This window comes from Melanerpes formicivorus, unplaced genomic scaffold, assembly GCF_026170545.1.
Source record: "Melanerpes formicivorus ecotype bairdi unplaced genomic scaffold, bMelFor1.0.p_v2 SCAF_1, whole genome shotgun sequence".
Classification (NCBI taxonomy): domain Eukaryota; kingdom Metazoa; phylum Chordata; class Aves; order Piciformes; family Picidae; genus Melanerpes; species Melanerpes formicivorus.
Genome location: NW_027142353.1, coordinates 65,375,660 through 65,394,337, shown reverse-complemented (window position 1 = coordinate 65,394,337; position 18,678 = coordinate 65,375,660). Strand labels below are relative to the sequence as shown.

Here is an 18,678-nt window from a genome sequence, read left to right as displayed (position 1 = left end):
TTTCTCTGCCTCAGATCAGAATCTCCTGTGTTATTCTACGTCCACTTTCTCTTGTCCTCCCACTTGACCTCAGCAAGGAGCTTGGTTCTGCTTTCCAGGCAACCTGTTTGCACTCCTGGACAGCTGCTGCTAGGTACTCCAAAAGCCTGCTCTTCTTTAAGCTGCAAAAGCCCAGCTTCCTCAGCCCTCACAGGGAAAGTGCTCCAGCCCCAATTACTTCAGATATATTAAAAACATGTAAGTTAGAGGCCCACCTGAAACAGGTCTGTTTCCCAAAGCTGATCCCTATGGAGGATTATACCTTAGTATAGTAATAAAACCCAAGTGAAATGAAGTTCCACATATGCCTTAATAACTGCTGAAAGTGTACACAGAGTATTTTAGACATCAGCTTGCCATCAGATGACAAAGCTACTGTGTCTGTAACACTGCTGAACTGCCCCAACTCTCTCAGCCTGTCCCCACAGGGGAGTAGCTTCAGCCCTCTGATCATCTATGTACCATGTAACTGATCCTAAGGACACAGTTATACTGCTGTAAAGACAGAGGAGGAGAGTTTCTTTCCTGCTATGGAAACTACAGAATTAACCAGGTTAGAAAAGACCTTTAAGATCATCAAGTCCAACCTATTACCTAACATCATCTAATCAACTAAAGCATGACACTAAGTGCCACACCCAGTCTTATTTTAAACATTTCCAGGCACAGTAACTCCACCACCTCCCTGGGCAGCACATTCCAATGGCAAATCACTCTTTCTGGGAAGAACTTCTTCCTAACATCCAGCCTAAACCTCCCCTGGTGCAGCCTGAGACTGTGTCCTCTTGTTCTGGTGCTGGTTGCCCGGGAGAAGAGACCAACACCCACCTGGCTACAACCTCTCTTCAGGGAGTTGCAAACAGTAATAAAGTATCCTCTGAGCCTCCTCTTCTCCAGGCTAAGCAATCCCAGCTCCCTCAGCCTCTCCTCACAGGGCTGTGCTCCAAACCCCTCCCCAGCTTTGTTGCCCTTCTCTGGACACCTTCCAGCAACTCAACATCTTTCCTAAACTGAGGGTCCCAGAACTGGACACAGGACTCAAGGTGTGGCCTTGAGTACTGCATACCTTTCAATCAGCTTCATATCAATAGAGGAGCTTTAACACTATCAGAGCAGTACCACTTACAGTAAGGTCACAGAAAATACTGACACCACAGTAGCTGATTTTGAAACACAACAGAATACTGATCCTGTACAGACTCAGAAGAGGCTCACAGGATAATGGAATGGAATGGAATGGAATGGAATGGAATGGAATGGAATGGAATGGAATGGAATGGAATGGAATGGAATAGAATAGAATAGAATAGAATAGAATAGAATAGAATAGAATAGAATAGAATAGAATAGAATAGAATAGAATAGAATAGAATAGAATAGAATAGAATAGAACTGAACTACACCAGTCCAGGTTGGAAGAGACCTTCAAGATCATCACATCCAACCTATCATCCAACACCACGGCACCAAGCACCCCATCAAGTCTCCTCCTGAACACCTCCAGTGATGGTGACTCCACCACCTCCCCAGGCAGCCCATTCCAATGGCCAATCACTCTTTCTGTGTAGGACTTCTTCCTAACCTCCAGCCTAAACCTCCCCTGGCGCAGCTTGAGAGATAAGATCTGGCAAAACTCAGCTGTGTGGGAGATCTGAACAAACAGGCAAGAGTGACTGAGTAATGAGAGAAAGCTGAGTCAGAAAGTCAAACACCAGAATTACAGAAAGTAAGGGTCATTATACCCCCTCAGAGTGGAGCAACCAGCTCTGGGAGATTTGATGGCAAGGAGCAGCAATGAATTCTAATGAAGATGAGCTTCTATGGATTTGTTCAGGTGCAGGCCAACATCACCATCACTGCAAGAGTGCATCCTTACAAAGTTTCACCAGATAACTCTTAAAACTGCTCACACAAGTCACAAAATACCAAGCAGCAGGAGGAGTTTGGGGTTTTTTTTTAAACTCTCATATTCTGTTTAGCTTAGTGTAAGTTTAGTGCTGATTGTGTTAGGATGGACTATGACTCACTGTCTGTCTAACTCAGTCTCTGAAATATTTGAATTAATATAATCTTAGATTCATATTCTGGACAACAATCACTTTCAATCTCCTGCTGCTTTCTGCTACTGCATCACTGCACATGGCTGTCATGCTGGGCCAAGAACATCAGATACCGCATCTAACTTTCTTTTCCCTGAGGAAAGCAAAACAATCTGAAATACATAATCAGAGTATCAGTTTAGACAAATCTTTTCACTTAGCCATCCAAATGATCTGTTCTTGGAAAAGGCATGCAAAACATACTCTTTTGTATATAGAATCATAGAACCAACAAGGTTGGAAGAGACCTCAGAGATCATCAGGTCCAACCTGTCACCCAACACCTCAGGACTAACTAGACCATGGCTTCAAGGGCCATGTCCGATCCTTTCTGGAACACCTCCAGGGATGGTGACTCCACCACCTCCCTGGGCAGCACATTCCAGTGGCAAATTACTCTCTCTGTGAAGAACTTTCTCCTCACCTCCAGCCTAAACTTCCCCTGGCACAGCTTGAGACTGTGTATGTCACAGAGCCTAGTGAATGGAATGGAATGGAATGGAATGGAATGGAATGGAATGGAATGGAATGGAATGGAATAGAATAGAATAGAATAGAATAGAATAGAATAGAATAGAATAGAATAGAATAGAATAGACCAGGCTGGAAGAGACCTTCAAGACCATCGCGTCCAACCTACCAACCAATCCAACCCACCTAAACAACTAAACCACTAACAACTAAACAACTTCCCATTTGAACACACATTATCTGCATTTTGTTCTATGATTATCATGAGTGTACCTGGGAGTTCCACAGACATTTCCCTAAAGCACATGAGGAAATCACATGGCTTTAGAAAGGAAGCACACAGCCACTGAAGTCACTAGGCATCATGACTACTAGTCAAGTCCCCAGTCACAAGGTGGCTTCCATCAGAAATCAGTTCAGTTATTGAAGTACTAACTTACATATTGGTGTGATGTCTGAAGAAGCTTTCTTTGCAGGGGTGCTTCACCTGATATGTCATTTACATAGCTCAAGCACAGGACTCGCCAACTTCAGCAGTATCCAGGGAGACTAAACACCTTTGCAAATCTGGTTATCAGATTCCTTATGTCAAGCACTCAGACAATGACTAATGCACAAAATTCAGTTCAACTGATGAATACACTTCTTGTAAAAACTGTCTCAGAAGCAAGAAATCTACTTCCTTAGTCTCTTTGACCAAGACCATCTCTGTATCCCAAACCTCACTCTTTCTGTCACACAGGCTACAGGACTCTTCAGCACCTAGTGGGATCAAAACAGTAGTGTCTGAGCTCACTGGTGCCTTCTAATTCTTTCTTTATTCAACTTGGAGTAACACGCAGTACAACAGACAAGGCCAGATCTGGCACAAAACCAATGTCATCAGGCAGCTAAAGACTACACTGTAATTCTGCAATTTGGCATGAAAAGGCAAGACATTCTGCACACTGGCCACAACAACTCCATGCAGTGCTACAGGCTGGGGTCAGAGTGGCTGGAGAGCAGCCACGTAGAGAGGGACCTGGGGGTGCTGGTCGATGGTAGGCTGAACATGAGCCTGCAGTGTGCCCAGGCAGCCAAGAGGGCCAATGGCATCCTGGCCTGCATCAGGAATAGTGTGGCCAGCAGGAGCAGGGAGGTCATTCTGCCCCTGTACTCAGCACTGGTTAGGCCACACCTTGAATACTGTGTCCAGTTCTGGGCCCCTCAGTTTAGGAAGGAGGTTGACTTGCTGGAACGAGTCCAGAGAAGGGCAATGAAGTTGGTGAGGGGTTTGGAACACAGCCCTGTGAGGAGAGACTGAGGGAGCTGGGGTTGCTTAGCCTGGACAGCAGGAGACTCAGGGGTGACCTTACTGCTCTCTACAACTACCTGAAGGGAGGTTGTAAACAGGCAGAGGTTGGTCTCTTCTCCCAGGCAACCAGTACCAGAATAAGAAGATAGAGACTCAGGCTGTGGCAGGGGAGGTTTAGGCTGGAGGTTAGGAGGAAGTTCTACAGAGAGAGTGATTGCCCATTGGAATGGGCTGCCTGAGGAGGTGGTGGAGTCACCATCACTGGAGGTGCTCAGGAGGAGACTTGACAGGGTGCTTGGTTGCATGGTTTAGTTGATTAAGTGGTGTTGGATGATAGGTTGGACGCGATGATCTCGAAGGTCTCTTCCAACCTGGTCTATTCTATTCTATTCATTCATTTAGTTCTGATATTTTGTTATCACTCAGTACTCAACTTTTCAAACTACCTATTTTTCACACTTCTAATTTTATACTTAAGTAAAATCTCCTCTGTAATTTTTCTTTCCATTTTACAAAAGCTGGAGGGGGGGTGGAATTAATTCCATTCCATAGCATGCCACTGATGGGTCATCTTCAAAGGTCTAAAGATCCAATCAAAAGTTCATCCCTGCAGCAAGGACCTCTGTGGCATTTTTTAGCTTTATCAGCAAACAACAAGAAAAGGACAATTTTCCAGAGAACTCAGCAAATATTCACAAATGAGTTGATAAATGCCAGGACACTTGACTTAAGGTTTTCTGTTGCTCAAGCAGGAACAGCAAAGTAACTATAGCATGAAAGGGGACCATATTTGCTTTGGCAGGAGGGTTGGACCCCATGATCTCTCATGGTGTCTTCCAACACCTAATATACTGTGACACTGTGATATTCTTTTGGGCACAGAGTCTTTTTTCTGTCTCAGTGTGCTCCTGCTCCACTCTTGCTGCAGTCAACCTTCAGGTCCTGTTCCAGTTTCCCTTCAGTACCATAAGCCCCATATTTGCATGCTGCCAGACTTATCTGGAACAAAGCCTTTGGTGTCCCAGGAAAATATTCCTTAGGAAATGGCTTTATTTGCAGTTTGATAAAACTGGAAATAGAGGCTTGTAGAACATAGAGTTAGGAAAACTGTGATGTAATGCAGCCAACAAGCACTAATTCCACAAGCACTAATCAGAGAAGATTTAGCAACAGAAGGTGTAAGGCATATCCATTAGTGAGAATGGTACATCAAACATGTCACAGAATTCAAAAGATAAAGGAAATATTTAGACCCAGAGGCACCACTGTGTAGCTAACTAAATATTCACCTCAAAACAATCTGAACTGTCTAATATTCCAATGATGTGTTGGAAGCATTGTAAAATGCTTTATCTGCTCTCTCTGAAACATAGAATCAGTCAGGGTTGGAAGGGACCACAAGGATCATCTAGTTCCAACCCCTCTGCCATGGGCAGGGACACCCCACACTAGATCAGCCTGGCCAGAGCCTCATCCAGCCTGGGCTTAAACACCTCCAGGGATGGGGCCTCAACCACCTCCCTGGACAACCCATTCCAGGGCTTCACCATTCTCATGGGGAAGAACTTCCTCCTCACCTCCAGCCTGAATCTCCCCACCTCCAGCTTCATTCCATTCCCCCTAGTCCTATCACTACCTGAGATCCTGAGCAGTCCCTCCCCAGCCTTCCTGTAGGCCCCCTTCAGATACTGGAAGGCCACAATGAGGTCACCTGGGAGCCTTCTCTTCTCCAGACTAAACAGCCCCAACTCCTTCAGACTGTCCTCACAGGAGAGGTGCTCCAGCCCTCTGATCATCCTTGTGGCCCTTCTCTGGACACCTTCCAGCACCTCCAGATCCCTCTTGGAATAGGGGCTTCAGAACTGGAGGCAGTACTCCAGGTGGGGTCACACCAGCGCTGAGTAGAGGGGGAGGATCACCTCCCTTGCCCTGCTGGCCACACTTCTCCTGATGCAGCCCAGGATCTGATTGGCTTTCTGGGCTGCAAGTGCACACTGAGAGCTCATGTTGAAACAGTGAATAAAGTGAAGGAAGAGATAACTAAATTTGGAGTGCTAGTAGTTACAACATAGGATATCAAAGAAAGTATCTCAGTGGAAGTTCCCACTGGTTTCAGTGGGCTTAACTTACACCTACTAGCACATAAACACAATCAGAAGAGTAGGGAGCATATTGAAAAGCATTGGCCAAGGAGTGGTATTAGTAACACTTTTACTATGGTTTTCCTTTATCTTAGTTCTCCACATCCCCCATTCCCTTTATCCGCCTATCTCATCTGTCCACCACTTCAAATAAGTCGATTAAAGCAGTATGAATTTCTGTTCTTTGGTGCCCTCTACGGGAGAGATTTCTGCAAAACAAAGCTGCCATGAAGAAACCAAAGCAGCCTCCTGTACAGAGGGAAGGGCACAGGGCTGTCCCACTTGTAAGTGGGACTTCTGAATTGCTAATGACTTTAACTCATTCACAGCGTACATGTCGTGGGCTCCTGAAGCCACTTCTTTTGCAGGGGTTACCTTCTGGTAAGAGCATAGAGTCATAGATTCACAGAATCAATAAGGTTGGAAAAGACCTCAGAGATCATCAAGACCAACTTATACAGCCAGCACCTCATAACAACTAAACCATGGCTTCAAGTGCCACATCCAATCCCTTTTTTAATACCTCCAGGGACGGTGACTCCACCACTTCCCTGGGCAGCACATTCCAATGGCCAATTACTCTTTCTGGGAAGAACTTCCTCCTCACCTCCAGCCTAAACTTCCCCTGGTGCTTGCATATGTTTAATGCTACCTACTATAAGTGCAACAGTATTTATAGTAAAACATTTGAAATGTAATATCTTCTACCAGGCAACACGAGGACACCAGAACAAGAGGACACAGTCTCAAGCTGTGCCAGAAGTTTAGGCTGGATGTTAGGAAGAAATTCTTCCCAGAAAGAGTACTTGGCCATTGGAATGTGCTGCCCAGGGAGGTGGTGGAGTCACCAGCCCTGGAGGTATTCATAAAGGGGTTGGACGTGGCACTTGAAGCCGTGGTTTCGTTAGTCATGAAGTGCTGGGTGACAAGTTGGACTTGATGACCTCTGGGGTCTTTTCCAACCTCACTGATTCTATGATTCTATGATATGAAATGTGGTATCTGCAGTCCTATTCAATACTTTGATATATGACAGACTAAGCAGGGTTTAAACCTCTATTCCAGATAGAAAGTGAAAGAATACTGCATAACAGGATTAGAATTCAAGCCTGAGAAATTAAAAGTCAATACAGTATCAAAAAATTTAGGCTTCTATAGAAAAGCAGAAACCATCTGTACAGAAGGAACCAGGACTGCCTGGAATATAGCTTTGCAGTAAAAGACTGAGAGATCACAGAGGATCACAAGTTAATCATGAGTTAGCAGTGACATATTCCTGCAAAATGACTCTTATACTGTGTCAAATCTAGAACAGAGTCTGTAAGACCTGTGAAATAACCCTTCAGCTTTATTGGCCACAAGCAAAACTTGAGCTAAAGTGGCATAACCAACTTCTAAGATGAAACTTAGAAAATAAGAGAGAAGGTGAGACCAACTGCAGAGCACTCACAGAAAAGTAAGAACTCCAAACTGGTGACACATGGGTTTGATGGGTGACCACTAGATGGATAAGGAACTGGCTTGATGGCTGCACCCAAAGAGTGGCTGTCAATGGCTCCATGTCCCAGTGGAGGCCAGGGACAAGCAGAGTCCCTCAGGGAGCAGTCCTGGGACCAGGCTTGTTCAACATCTTTGTGGGTGACATGGACAGTGGCACTGAGTGCACCCTCAGCAAGTTTGCTGATGACACCAAGATGTGTGGTGCAGCAGACAGCTGGAGGGAAGGGAGGCCATCCAGAGGGACCTTGACAGGCTGGAGAGGTGGGCACAAGCCAACCTCATGATCTTCAACAAGAGCAAGGGCAGGGTCCTGCATCTGGGTCGAGGCAATCCCAGGCACAAATCCAGGCTGGGCAGAGACTGGCTGGAAAGCAGCCCTGAGGAGAGAGACTTGGGGGTGCTGGGGGATGAGAAGCTCAACAGGAGCTCTCAATGTGCACTTGCAGCCCACAAAGCCAATCAGATCCTGGGCTGCATCAGGAGAAGTGTGGCCAGCAGGGCAAGGGAGGTGATTCTCCCCCTCTGCTCAGCTCTGCTGAGACCCCACCTGGAGTACTGTGTCCAGTTCTGGAGCCCCTATTACAAGAGGGATCTGGAGGTGCTGGAAGGTGTCCAGAGAAGGGCCACGAGGATGATCAGAGGGCTGGAGCACCTCTCCTGTGAGGACAGACTGAAGGAGTTGGGGCTGTTCAGTCTGGAGAAGAGAAGGCTCCGAGGTGACCTAATTGTGGCCTTCCAGTATCTGAAGGGGGCCTACAGGAAGGCTGGGGAAGGACTTCTCAGGATCTCAGGTAGTGATAGGACTAGGGGGAATGGAATGAAGCTGGAGGTGGGGAGATTCAGGCTGGAGGTGAGGAGGAAGTTCTTCCCCATGAAGGTGGTGAAGCCCTGGAATGGGTTGGCCAGGGAGGTGGTCTAAAATGTAATATCTTCTACCAGGCAACACAAGGACACTAGAACAAGAGGGGACAGTCTCAAGCAGTGCCATGGGAGCTTTAGGCTGGATGTTAGGAAGAAGTTCTTCACAGAAAGAGTAACTGGCCATTGGAATGTCCTGCCCAGGGAGGTGGTGGAGTCACCATCACTGGAGGTGTTTTAGGAAGAGACTGGATGGGGTGATTGGTGCCATGGTTTAGTTGATTAGATGGTGTTGGGTGATAGGCTGGACTCGATGATCTCAAAGGTCTTTTCCAACCTGGTTAATTCAATTCAACTCAATTCAATTCTAGTCTATTCTAGTCTATTCTATTCTATTCTATTCCTATTCTATTCTATTTCTATTTCTTTTCTATTTCTATTTTTATTTCTATTTCTATTCTACTTTCTAAACTCAGCAAGCAAACCAGAGTGCAATGAGGTCCCAAACACTTGCACAAGATCTGAATTTAGTTCACCTTGCACAATGCTCCTTTTTAACAAAAACTCTTGTGGAAACCATGGTAGAGCCCATTCTGCAGATCTCTCAACTTCACATTTTACATTAAGTTATTCTGGACTTCATAAGGACAGGAGATAAAAGGGAGGAAAAATGAATCTGGAATTTCCAACTGTCTCCACACATTAACATTACTCACTTGTTTCACATTTTCTGCCAAGAACACAATATAAACACTACAGAATCCCAGCTGTGTTATCACCAGGAAAAAGTCCACAATATACCTGAAGAAATAAAAAACAAACAGACATTACACTCAGGATTCAAACATTTCCACTTGATGTGAAATTACTGCTCCTTTTTACAGCTGTTAAAATGTCACATTCAAATCCCACATTCTCAGGAGCACTGCAATGCAGGTTCCTCTTACTGCAAAACAGGTTGGTTTTGTGTTTCTTTTGTAAGGTAATATTGAGTAAGTAGCTGTGTTGGACTTGATGATCTCAAAGTTCTCTTCCAACCTGGTTAATTCTCATTCTATTCTATTCTATTCTATTCTATTCTATTCTATTCTATTCTATTCTATTCTATTCTATTCTATTCTATTCCATTCCATTCCATTCCATTCCATTCCATTCCATTCCATTCCATTCCATTCCATTCCATTCCATTCCATTCCATCAAAGTTCCTCCAAAACCCACACAAACAGACAATACCAAACATACTCATGTTACTTTCATAATTTAAAGTGGCATAAACCAAAATGCAAAGACTTACAACAGAGATACATATTCAATGCACAGAAAAACTCTGCAGGCATCCATGAACCTCTGATGCAGCAGTTTTCCACCAGGGCAAGAGAGTGAATATCTCAGTCTAAGTTCATAGAATCATAGAATCAATAATGCTGGAAAAGACCTCAAAGATCATCAAGTCCAACCCATTACCTAGCACCTCAGGACTAACTAAACCATGGCTTCAAATGCCACATCCAATCGTTTTTTGAACACCTCCAGGGATGGTGACTCCACCACCTCCATGGGCAGCACATTCCAATGGGCAATTACTCTTTTTGGGAAGAACTTTCTCCTCACCTCCAGCCTAAACTTCCCCAGCTTGAGACTGCATCCTCTTGTTCTGGTGCTGGTTGCCTGGGAGAAGAGACCAACCCCCACCTGGCTACAACCTCCCTTCAGGTAGTTATAGAGAGCAATAAGGTCTCCCCTGAGCCTCCTCTTCTCCATGCTAAGCAACCCCAGCTCCCTCAGCCTCTCCTCACAGGGCTGTGCTCCAAACCCCTCCTCAGCTTTGTTGCCTTTCTCTGGACACCTTCCAGCAGCTCAACATCTTTCCTAAACTGAGGGGCAATTTCTGGATATAGACAATACTTCTCTTCCTGCACAAGTAATTACAGTTCTTTTCATCCCAGTTCAGGTAGACCTATAAAAAAGGAAAGGTCTAAGAGAGAGACAGTCCCCAATCTTACCATAGAATCATAGAATCAATGAGGTTGGAAAAGACCTCAAAGATCATTAAATCCAACCTGTCACCCAAGGCCTCATGCCTATGTCACCACTAGCAAGGCTGGTTGCTGGAAATCACAAATATCACTGCATAAAAGTATTTCAATCACAAAGAATACGTTCTTAAAGGAGGTAGAAGCTCAGTAAACAGGAAATCTCCTACCCATTCCAAGTGTAACCTTTAATTTTTAACAATTAGTTTCTCAAACTAGAACAGAAACTTACCTCCCCCAAGCAGCTCGTTTCTGAAAGGCAGCCAGGGGCCCCACTTCCATGGCATAGCTAACTGTATCACTGTACCCTAGTGAGGACCTTTTCATCCTGAAATCAAAAAGAGAAGCAAGAAGAAAGTTAGCAGAAACTGTGAGAGCCTACATACCTGCCTTGACAATGCTGCTGCTCTCCCATCATTATAAGCAATCACCTGCGGCACCATTCTGGGGATGCTGAATTTTAGAGGTACAGCTGGGGCTTCTTTTCCCCAGCACTCTACACCCATGAGAAACACAAGGCTGCTTCCCCTTAATTCAACAGTGCTAGAGAACTTTCTTACAGAACAACTTTCTGGATAAATTGGTCCAGAATTAGATTGTTACAATATCAGCTTAAGAAACTAGAATAGAATGAAATAGAAGGGAAGAGAATAGAAGAGGATGGAATGGAATGGAGTAGAGTAGAGTAGACTAGACTAGACTAGACTAGACTAGAATTAACCAGGTTGGAAAAGACCTCTGAGATCATCAAGTCCAACCTATCACCCAACACCATCTAATCAACTAAACCATGGCACCAAGTGCCTCATCCAGACTCTTCTTAAACACCTCCAGTGATGGTGTTCCATCACCTCCCTGGGCAGCACATTCCAATAGCCAATCTCTCTTTCTGGGAAGAGCTTCTTCCTAACATCCAGCTTAAACTTCCCCTGGTGCAGCTTGAGACTGTGTCCTCTTGTTGTGTCACAGGTTGCCTAGGAGAAAAGACCAATCCCCACATGGCTACAACAGGTAGTTGTAGAGAGCAATAAGATCCCCCCTGAGCCTCCTCTTCCACAGGCTAAGCAACCCCAGCTCCCTCAGCCTCTCCTCACAGGGCTGTGCTCCAAACCCCTCCCCAGTCTTGTTGCCCTTCTCTGGACACGTTCCAGCAACTCAACATCTTTCCTAAACTGAGGGGCCCAGAACTGGACACAGGACTCAAGGTGTGGCCTAACCAGTGCTGAAATTAATCTCAAACTTAAAAGTCACAGCTTCAACAGGATTCAACAGATTTTTCTGGACAAGCACCCCAATTGTTTCAGTGGTCTGAGATTTACAGACATCTTCAAAGGCATTCCAAACTACAGGGGAGAATGCAAAGAACTGAAGAATGAGAAGACTCCTTCACAGTACAGTATCACATTAAACTGATAATGTAGCTTTTCAAGCTGCAGGGACATGAACAGTTTTGTGTTTCTATTCTGTTCAGAAACTTCCTAGCACTTTTTAAGTAAGAGACCCTTCCACAGCTTCTCTTTAACATTTGACAGTAAGATAAAAATGTTTAATAAAACTCACTAGTAATTAAAATACTCCATCAGTCAAACTGGAGCAACTGCTTCCCTCCCAGCATTGTACATCTCACTTGGAGGAGGACCTAGTGTTTATCTACTCACTAGCATCATTTTAACACATTCCCTCACCACTGCAATTTCAAAGAATCAGGTTGTCACGATCCAAAGAGATGGAGCTAACATGTAATTAGGAAAGACATTAACAGCAATTCTTATTTTATCTTTCATTCCTATTACTATTTAGAAACTGACTATTCATTAACTGGACATTTTTTCACCAGAACAAGAGGACACAGTCTCAGGCTGCGCCAGGGGAGGTTTAGGTTGGATGTTAGGAAGAAGTTAGCCTGGAGAAGAGGAGACTCAGGGGTGACCTTATTGCTCTCTACAACTACCTGAAGGGAGGTTGTAGACAGGCAGAGGTTGGTCTCTTCTCCCAGGCAACCAGTACCAGAACAAGAGGACACAGTTTCAGGCTGCACCAGGGGAGGTTTAGGTTGGAGGTTAGGAGAAAGTTTTACACAGAGAGAGTGATTGCCCATTGGAATGGACTGCCTGGGGAGGTGGTGGAGTCACCATCACTGGAGGTGTTCAGGAGGAGACTTGATGGGGTGCTTGGTGCCATGGGTTAGTTGTTTAGGTGGGTTGGATTGGTTGATGGATTGGACACGATGATCTTGAAGGTCTCTTCCCACCTGGTCTGGTCTGGTCTGGTCTATTCTATTCTATTCTATTCTATTCTATTCTATTCTATTCTATTCTATTCTATTCTATTCTATTCTATTCCATTCCATTCCATTCCGTTCCATTCCATTCCATTCCATTCCGAGCTATGAAGATCAGAATCTATGAAGAAAGCTATGAAGGTAAAGGACCATCTGGACACACCCCTGTGTGACCTGCCCTAGGCGATCCTGCTTTGGCAGGGCACTTGGACTTGATGATCTTCAGAGGTCCCTTCCAACCCCCACCATTCTGTGATTCTGATTCTATGACTAGTGGACTGAAGTTAATCAATTAAAACTGCAATGAGAAAAACCTGATTATTTGCTAGCAACTACAGGGAACAGACACTTGGCAACCCAAGTCAAATCACCTTCATTTTGAGTATGAGCAGAGAACAAGTATTTTCTCAATGTATTTAAGCAGTGCTGCACAAAGCTCAGCTATCACTTCCAGCTACACAATAAAGAATCTGAGTGCTGTTTCTTTCAAGTACAGGATTCTGAATTGAAGACACTGCTACATGCAGCATCAGCATTCTTCAGGCCAAGAATCAGAAACAGAAAAGGAAAAAGGAGAAACAGAAAAGGAAAAAGGAGAAACAGAAAAGAAGACTCAAACTCAGCAACAGAATGAGTAGTTCCACATTTACCTCTGACACAGATAGTGGCTGCAATGTACCAAGATGTGCATACAGTGAACAGATATGATTCCTATGAACACAAGGCTGATTGGTCCAACCTGCAATGGGGGGGAGGGAAAGGGGGGAAAAAAAGACACAAGAGATAAATTGTTTTTTTTCTTGAAACTGCACTAAAATGCAACTATTTCTTTAGTTGTAAAATCTTCACATTCCAGAAGGTACCTTAAGAAATATAAATTCTATTCTCCCCCTCAGAAGGGGATTTGCTGCTCATGTCTTATGGCACTCCTTACTCTTTGTTCACCACCTTACAGAAGGCTACTCAGGGTCAATCGAGCCACTACCAAATTGACATGAACTGTTCAGCCTAGAGAAAAGAAGGCTCTGAGGAGACTTTAGAGCAGCCTTCCAGTACCTGAAAGAGGCCTACAAGAAAGCTGGGAAGGGAGCAGGTGATAGGACAAGAAGGAATGCATTGAAGCTTGAGGAGGGCAGATCTGGACTGGATACTAGCAAGAAATTCTTTACAGTATGGATGGCGAAACACTAAAGCAGGTTGCCCAGGGAAGCTGTGGATGCCTCCTCCATGCAGGTGTTCAAGGCCAGGTTGGATGAGGCCCTGAGTCTGTTTTTAACAGAAAACCACTTTGACTAAGCAAAAACACAATCAAGTCTTCAAGGGGAAGTAGTAACTTCAAAAACCAAACAAACTCAATCTTTGATAATAACTTCACTAGACTAAAGAGTTAAAACAGAACATACCTCTGCTGAAGCTGGTAGTGACAGAAGGGTATTGAGATTTTAGTTTCTCAGGTTCAGATACCTAACTGCAGACCTTCCTAGGTAATTTCTCTGATCTATGAAAAATAAGTGAATTCTTACCATAATGCCAGCATTTTTTATTGCAAGGGGAAGACCAAGAAGGCCAGTTCCAATGTTTCCCTTGAGGAGATGTGTAAGTGTTTGTATAAACCTGAGGATAAAATTATTAAGAGTCACATCAAAAGGAAACTGAGATTGGTGGGAGGAAACAAAAAAGAACAAAAAAAAGATAAAATAAACCCACAGCCTTTGTCATTTATTAATAAAAGGATACATTGTAACCTTCTACTGCTTTCAGGTTGACTGGCTACCTCATCAAATGTCCAGCACATTCAAATAATGTTCTTACTCATCTTCATAAGTCAGCCACCCCAAACAGAACATTCAACTCTGATCTCCACTTCCTTGCTCCAGCTTGTGAAAGGTTATTTTCTGAGCAATTTTACTGTCCTTTTGCCTCAGAGAGTTACAATTACCAAGTCTTATTTAAGAAGTTATTTTAGAATCAAGAGCACCCAAAAAAGGCACCAAAACAACCTACTGGCTGCAAATCATGTCTGAGAGCCACAATTTGTCAAAAGGGACAAAAAAGTAACAGCTTTACAAGTTCTGCAATTAAACTGCAACAATGAGATTCTTTCCAATGACATTCTTTCCAATAGAACAGAACAGAATAGAATAAACCAGGTTGGAAGAGACCTTCAAGATCATCGCGTCCAACCTATCATCCAACACCACCCAACCAACTAAACCATGTAACCAAGCACCCCATCAAGTCTCCTCCTGAACACCTCCAGTGATGGCAATTCCACCACCTCCCCAGGCAGCACATTCCAATGGGCAATCACTCTCTCTGTGTAAAACTTCCTCCTGACCTCCAGCCTGAACCTCCCCTGGTGCAGCCTAAGACTGTGACCTCTTGTTCTGGTGCTGGCTGCCTGGGAGAAGAGACCAACCTCTGCCTGTCTACAACCCCCCTTCAGGTAGTTGTAGACAGCAATAAGGTCACCCCTGAGTCTCCTCTTCTCCAGGCTAAGCAACCCCAGCTCCCTCAGTCTCTCCTCACAGGGCTTGTCTTCTTAAGTTTCTTTATGAAAGGGCCACGAGGATGAGCAGAGGGCTGGAGCACCTCTACTATGAAGACAGTCTGAGATGTTGGGGCTGTTCAGTCTGGAGAAGAGAAGGCTCTGAGGTGACCTAATTGTGGCCTTCCAGTATCTACAAGAAGGCTGGGGAGGGACTTCTCAGGATCTCAGGTAGAGATAGGACTAGGGGGAATGGAATGAAGCTGGAGGTGGGGAGATTCAGGCTGGAGGTGAGGAGGAAGTTCTTCCCCATGAGAGTGGTGAAGCCCTGGAATGGGTTGTCCAGGGAGGTGGTTGGGGCCCTGTCCCTGGAGGTGTTTAAGCCCAGGCTGGCTGAGGCTCTGGCCAGCCTGATCTAGCATGGGGTGTCTCTGCCCATGGCAGGGGGGTTGGAACTAGATGATCCTTGTGGTCCCTTCCAACCCTGACTGATACTATGATACTATGAAAAAATAAACCCAATGAAAATCTTGATACAGCGCTCGGATTCTGAGCAACCTAATCACTCTGCAATGGGCAACTTGGAATGTTTTATGCCTGGCACAATGTTAGTTTCCAAAGAGACAACATATTCAGAATGGGCTGCTTTTCAGTAAAACTATGCAAAGTCCTGACATGCAGCCACAAAATGGGATGCAGGTGCAAGAAACCCTCTTGAGATTTCAGTAAACTACTCCTGAGAAGCAAGTTGGAGGCAACAAATGTCAACAAGCTGATACTTAAGAGTAATACATACGTAATGCCTTCTTCATTTTCAAGCTGGTAATGCTTCTCAACTGGCAGGAAATTATTTTCATTCTCTTCATCTGAGATGCCCTCTGAATTCTGTTCATCAATTAAAGGCTTCATTACTTCCATGTCTGCACAACAGAGTTAACACTACATTAGCAACAAACTTATAGCTTGGAAGTAAAACATGACTCAAGTTTCCAGTGTGATGAGTGTTCTCAATTCTAAAGTTGATTTAGGCAAGGCAGAAAAGCACAGCACAAGTTTGCACAGGAAATTCTCTCTCTTTCAAGTGGTACACAGTCTCATTGTCACTGCCATCATTATGACTATGGTCCAGCACTACAGGTTCTCATGAAGAAAAAAACAATATCTTTTTTTATCATCAAACTGTGATCAGTTTAGATAATTTTGCAAACTAATAGAACAAAGGAAAACAGAAAAGTCCTCCATTGTTACAGAAGGATGAGTTTTATCTTACCCACCATTAACTACTGCAAGACTAAGCATTTAGTTTACCCTCATCAGCAATGAACAAAGACACTCCCCGGTCATCTCACTCTAAAATGCATAGCTAAGAGATATTGGAGAGGTCTCCTGCCACTGATAAGAGAAAGGAATTAGGTATGAGTTCGACAAGGCCAAGCTCCAGGTCCTGCACTAGAGTCACAACAACCCCATGCACAGCAACAGGCCTGAGGAAATGTGTTTGGAAAGCTGCAGGTGGAAAAGGACCTGGAGGTGCTAGTCAACAGGTGGATAAATATGAGCCAGCAGTGTGCTAAGATGGCCAAGAAAGCCAGAAGCATCCTGGCTTGTATCAGACATAATGTGGCCATCAGGACTAGGGAAGTGATTGTCCTCCTGTACTTGGCACTGGTGAGGCCACACCTCAAATGCTGCGTTCAGTTTTGGCTATCTCACTCTAAGAAGGTGCTGGAGTATATCCAAAGGCAGGCAACAAAGCTCATGAGGGGGTCTAAAGAACAAGCCTTATGAGGTGTGGCTGAGAACACTAGGGTTATTTAGTCTGCAGAAAATGAGGGTCAGAGGAGATGACTCCTTTCAACAACTACCTAAAAGGATATTGCAGCAAGGTGGGTGCCAGTCTCTTCTCCCAGGTAACAAGCTGTAGAACAAGAGGAAACGGCATCAAGTTGCACCAGGGGAGGTTTAGATTAGATATTGGGGGGGGGAGGAACACCAAAAGGGTTGTCAATCTCTCTGGGCAGTCCATTCCAGTGGTCCATCACCCTCACCATAAAGTGTCTCCTCATGTTGAGGCAGAAATGTGTTACTGCCTTCTATATCGAGCCACATCGTAAATACAAATGTAATGTACTTGTTATGATGCATTGCTTTCCTGTCATTATCAGTCACAGCTCACAGCTTTCAGCTGGAAAGTAGAACTGGGGTGTTCTACTGCATAAGTGAGACTAATAGCAGAATGGTGTAGGAGAACAGACATTAAAAAATCTATAGCTTATACCTCCCTCAGATTTGGAAATAAATGTTCAAAGCCCTATAATAAATGTATTTAGATCCCACCTTTTCCCTGAAAGGAGGATCAGGCACTTTACTCAAGTGGTTTAAGTGAAATGATCAGGGCTAGATTGAACTCTGCATCCAGTTCTGGGCCCCTCAGTTTAGGAAAGATGTTGAGATGCTGGAACATATCCAGAGAAGGGCAACAAAGCTGGGGAGGGGTTTGGAGCACAGCCCTGTGAGGAGGGGCTGAGGGAGCTGGGGTTGCTTAGCCTGGAGAAGAGGAGGCTCAGGGGGGACCTTATTGCCATCCACAACTACCTGGAGGGAGGTTGTAGCCAGGTAGAGGGTGTCTCTTCTCCCAGACAACTTGTGACAGAAGGAGATGACACAGTTTCAAGCTGTGCCAGGGGAGGTTTAGGCTGGATGTTAGGAAGAAATTCTTTCCAGAAAGAGTAATTGGCCACTGGAATGTGCTGCCCTGGGAGGTGGTGGAGTCACCATCCCTGGAAGTGTTTAAGAAGAGACTGGATGAGGCACTTGGTGCCATGGTTTAGTTCATTAGATGGTGTTGGGTGATAGGTTGGACTCAGTGATCTCAAAGGTCTTTTCCAAACTGGTTAATTCTGTCTTCTGTATTCTAACTCACTGTTGCCTTCCTTTCAGGATAAGATGACTGTATAGTTTGGAAGACACTGCAGTGAGAAAGAAGCACAACTGTGCTTGAAGTGATCTGAAGTTGGAATATGAAAACATGCTAAGAGCACATGCTTACAGCTGTTTCTCAGTTGTGAGGCTGTGTGATACCATAGTATCATAGTATCAGTCAGGGTTGGAAGGGACCACAAGGATCATCCAGTTCCAACCCCCCTGCCATGGGCAGCGACACCCCACACTAGATCAGCCTGGCCAGAGTCTCAGCTAGCCTGGGCTTAAACACCTCCAGGGACAGGGCCTCAACCACCTCCCTGGACAACCCATTCCAGGGCTTCACCACTCTCATGCTGAAGAACTTCCTCCTCACATCCAGCCTGAATCTCCCCACCTCCAGCTTCATTCCATTCCCCCTAGTCCTATCTCTACCTGAGATCCTGAGCAGTCCCTCCCCAGCCTTCTTGTAGCCCCCTTCAGATACTGGAAGGCCACAATTAGGTCACCTCAGAGCCTTCTCTTCTGCAGACTGAACAGCCCCAGCTCCT

General features: G+C 44.9%; 1 protein-coding gene across 1 annotated transcript in view; it reads right to left on the bottom strand.

Annotated features, from left to right (window-relative positions):
* SLC36A4 (solute carrier family 36 member 4) overlaps nt 1–18,678 on the bottom strand; it is a 102,191-nt gene that overhangs the window by 76,365 nt on the left and 7,148 nt on the right. The window contains exons 2-6 of the mRNA XM_068145730.1: nt 16,002–16,125; nt 14,241–14,331; nt 13,368–13,456; nt 10,669–10,764; nt 9,119–9,203 (exon numbers count right to left, since the gene is read on the bottom strand). Coding sequence (XP_068001831.1) covers nt 9,119–9,203; nt 10,669–10,764; nt 13,368–13,456; nt 14,241–14,331; nt 16,002–16,125 — 485 coding nt within the window. The remainder of the gene's footprint in view (nt 1–9,118; nt 9,204–10,668; nt 10,765–13,367; nt 13,457–14,240; nt 14,332–16,001; nt 16,126–18,678) is intronic.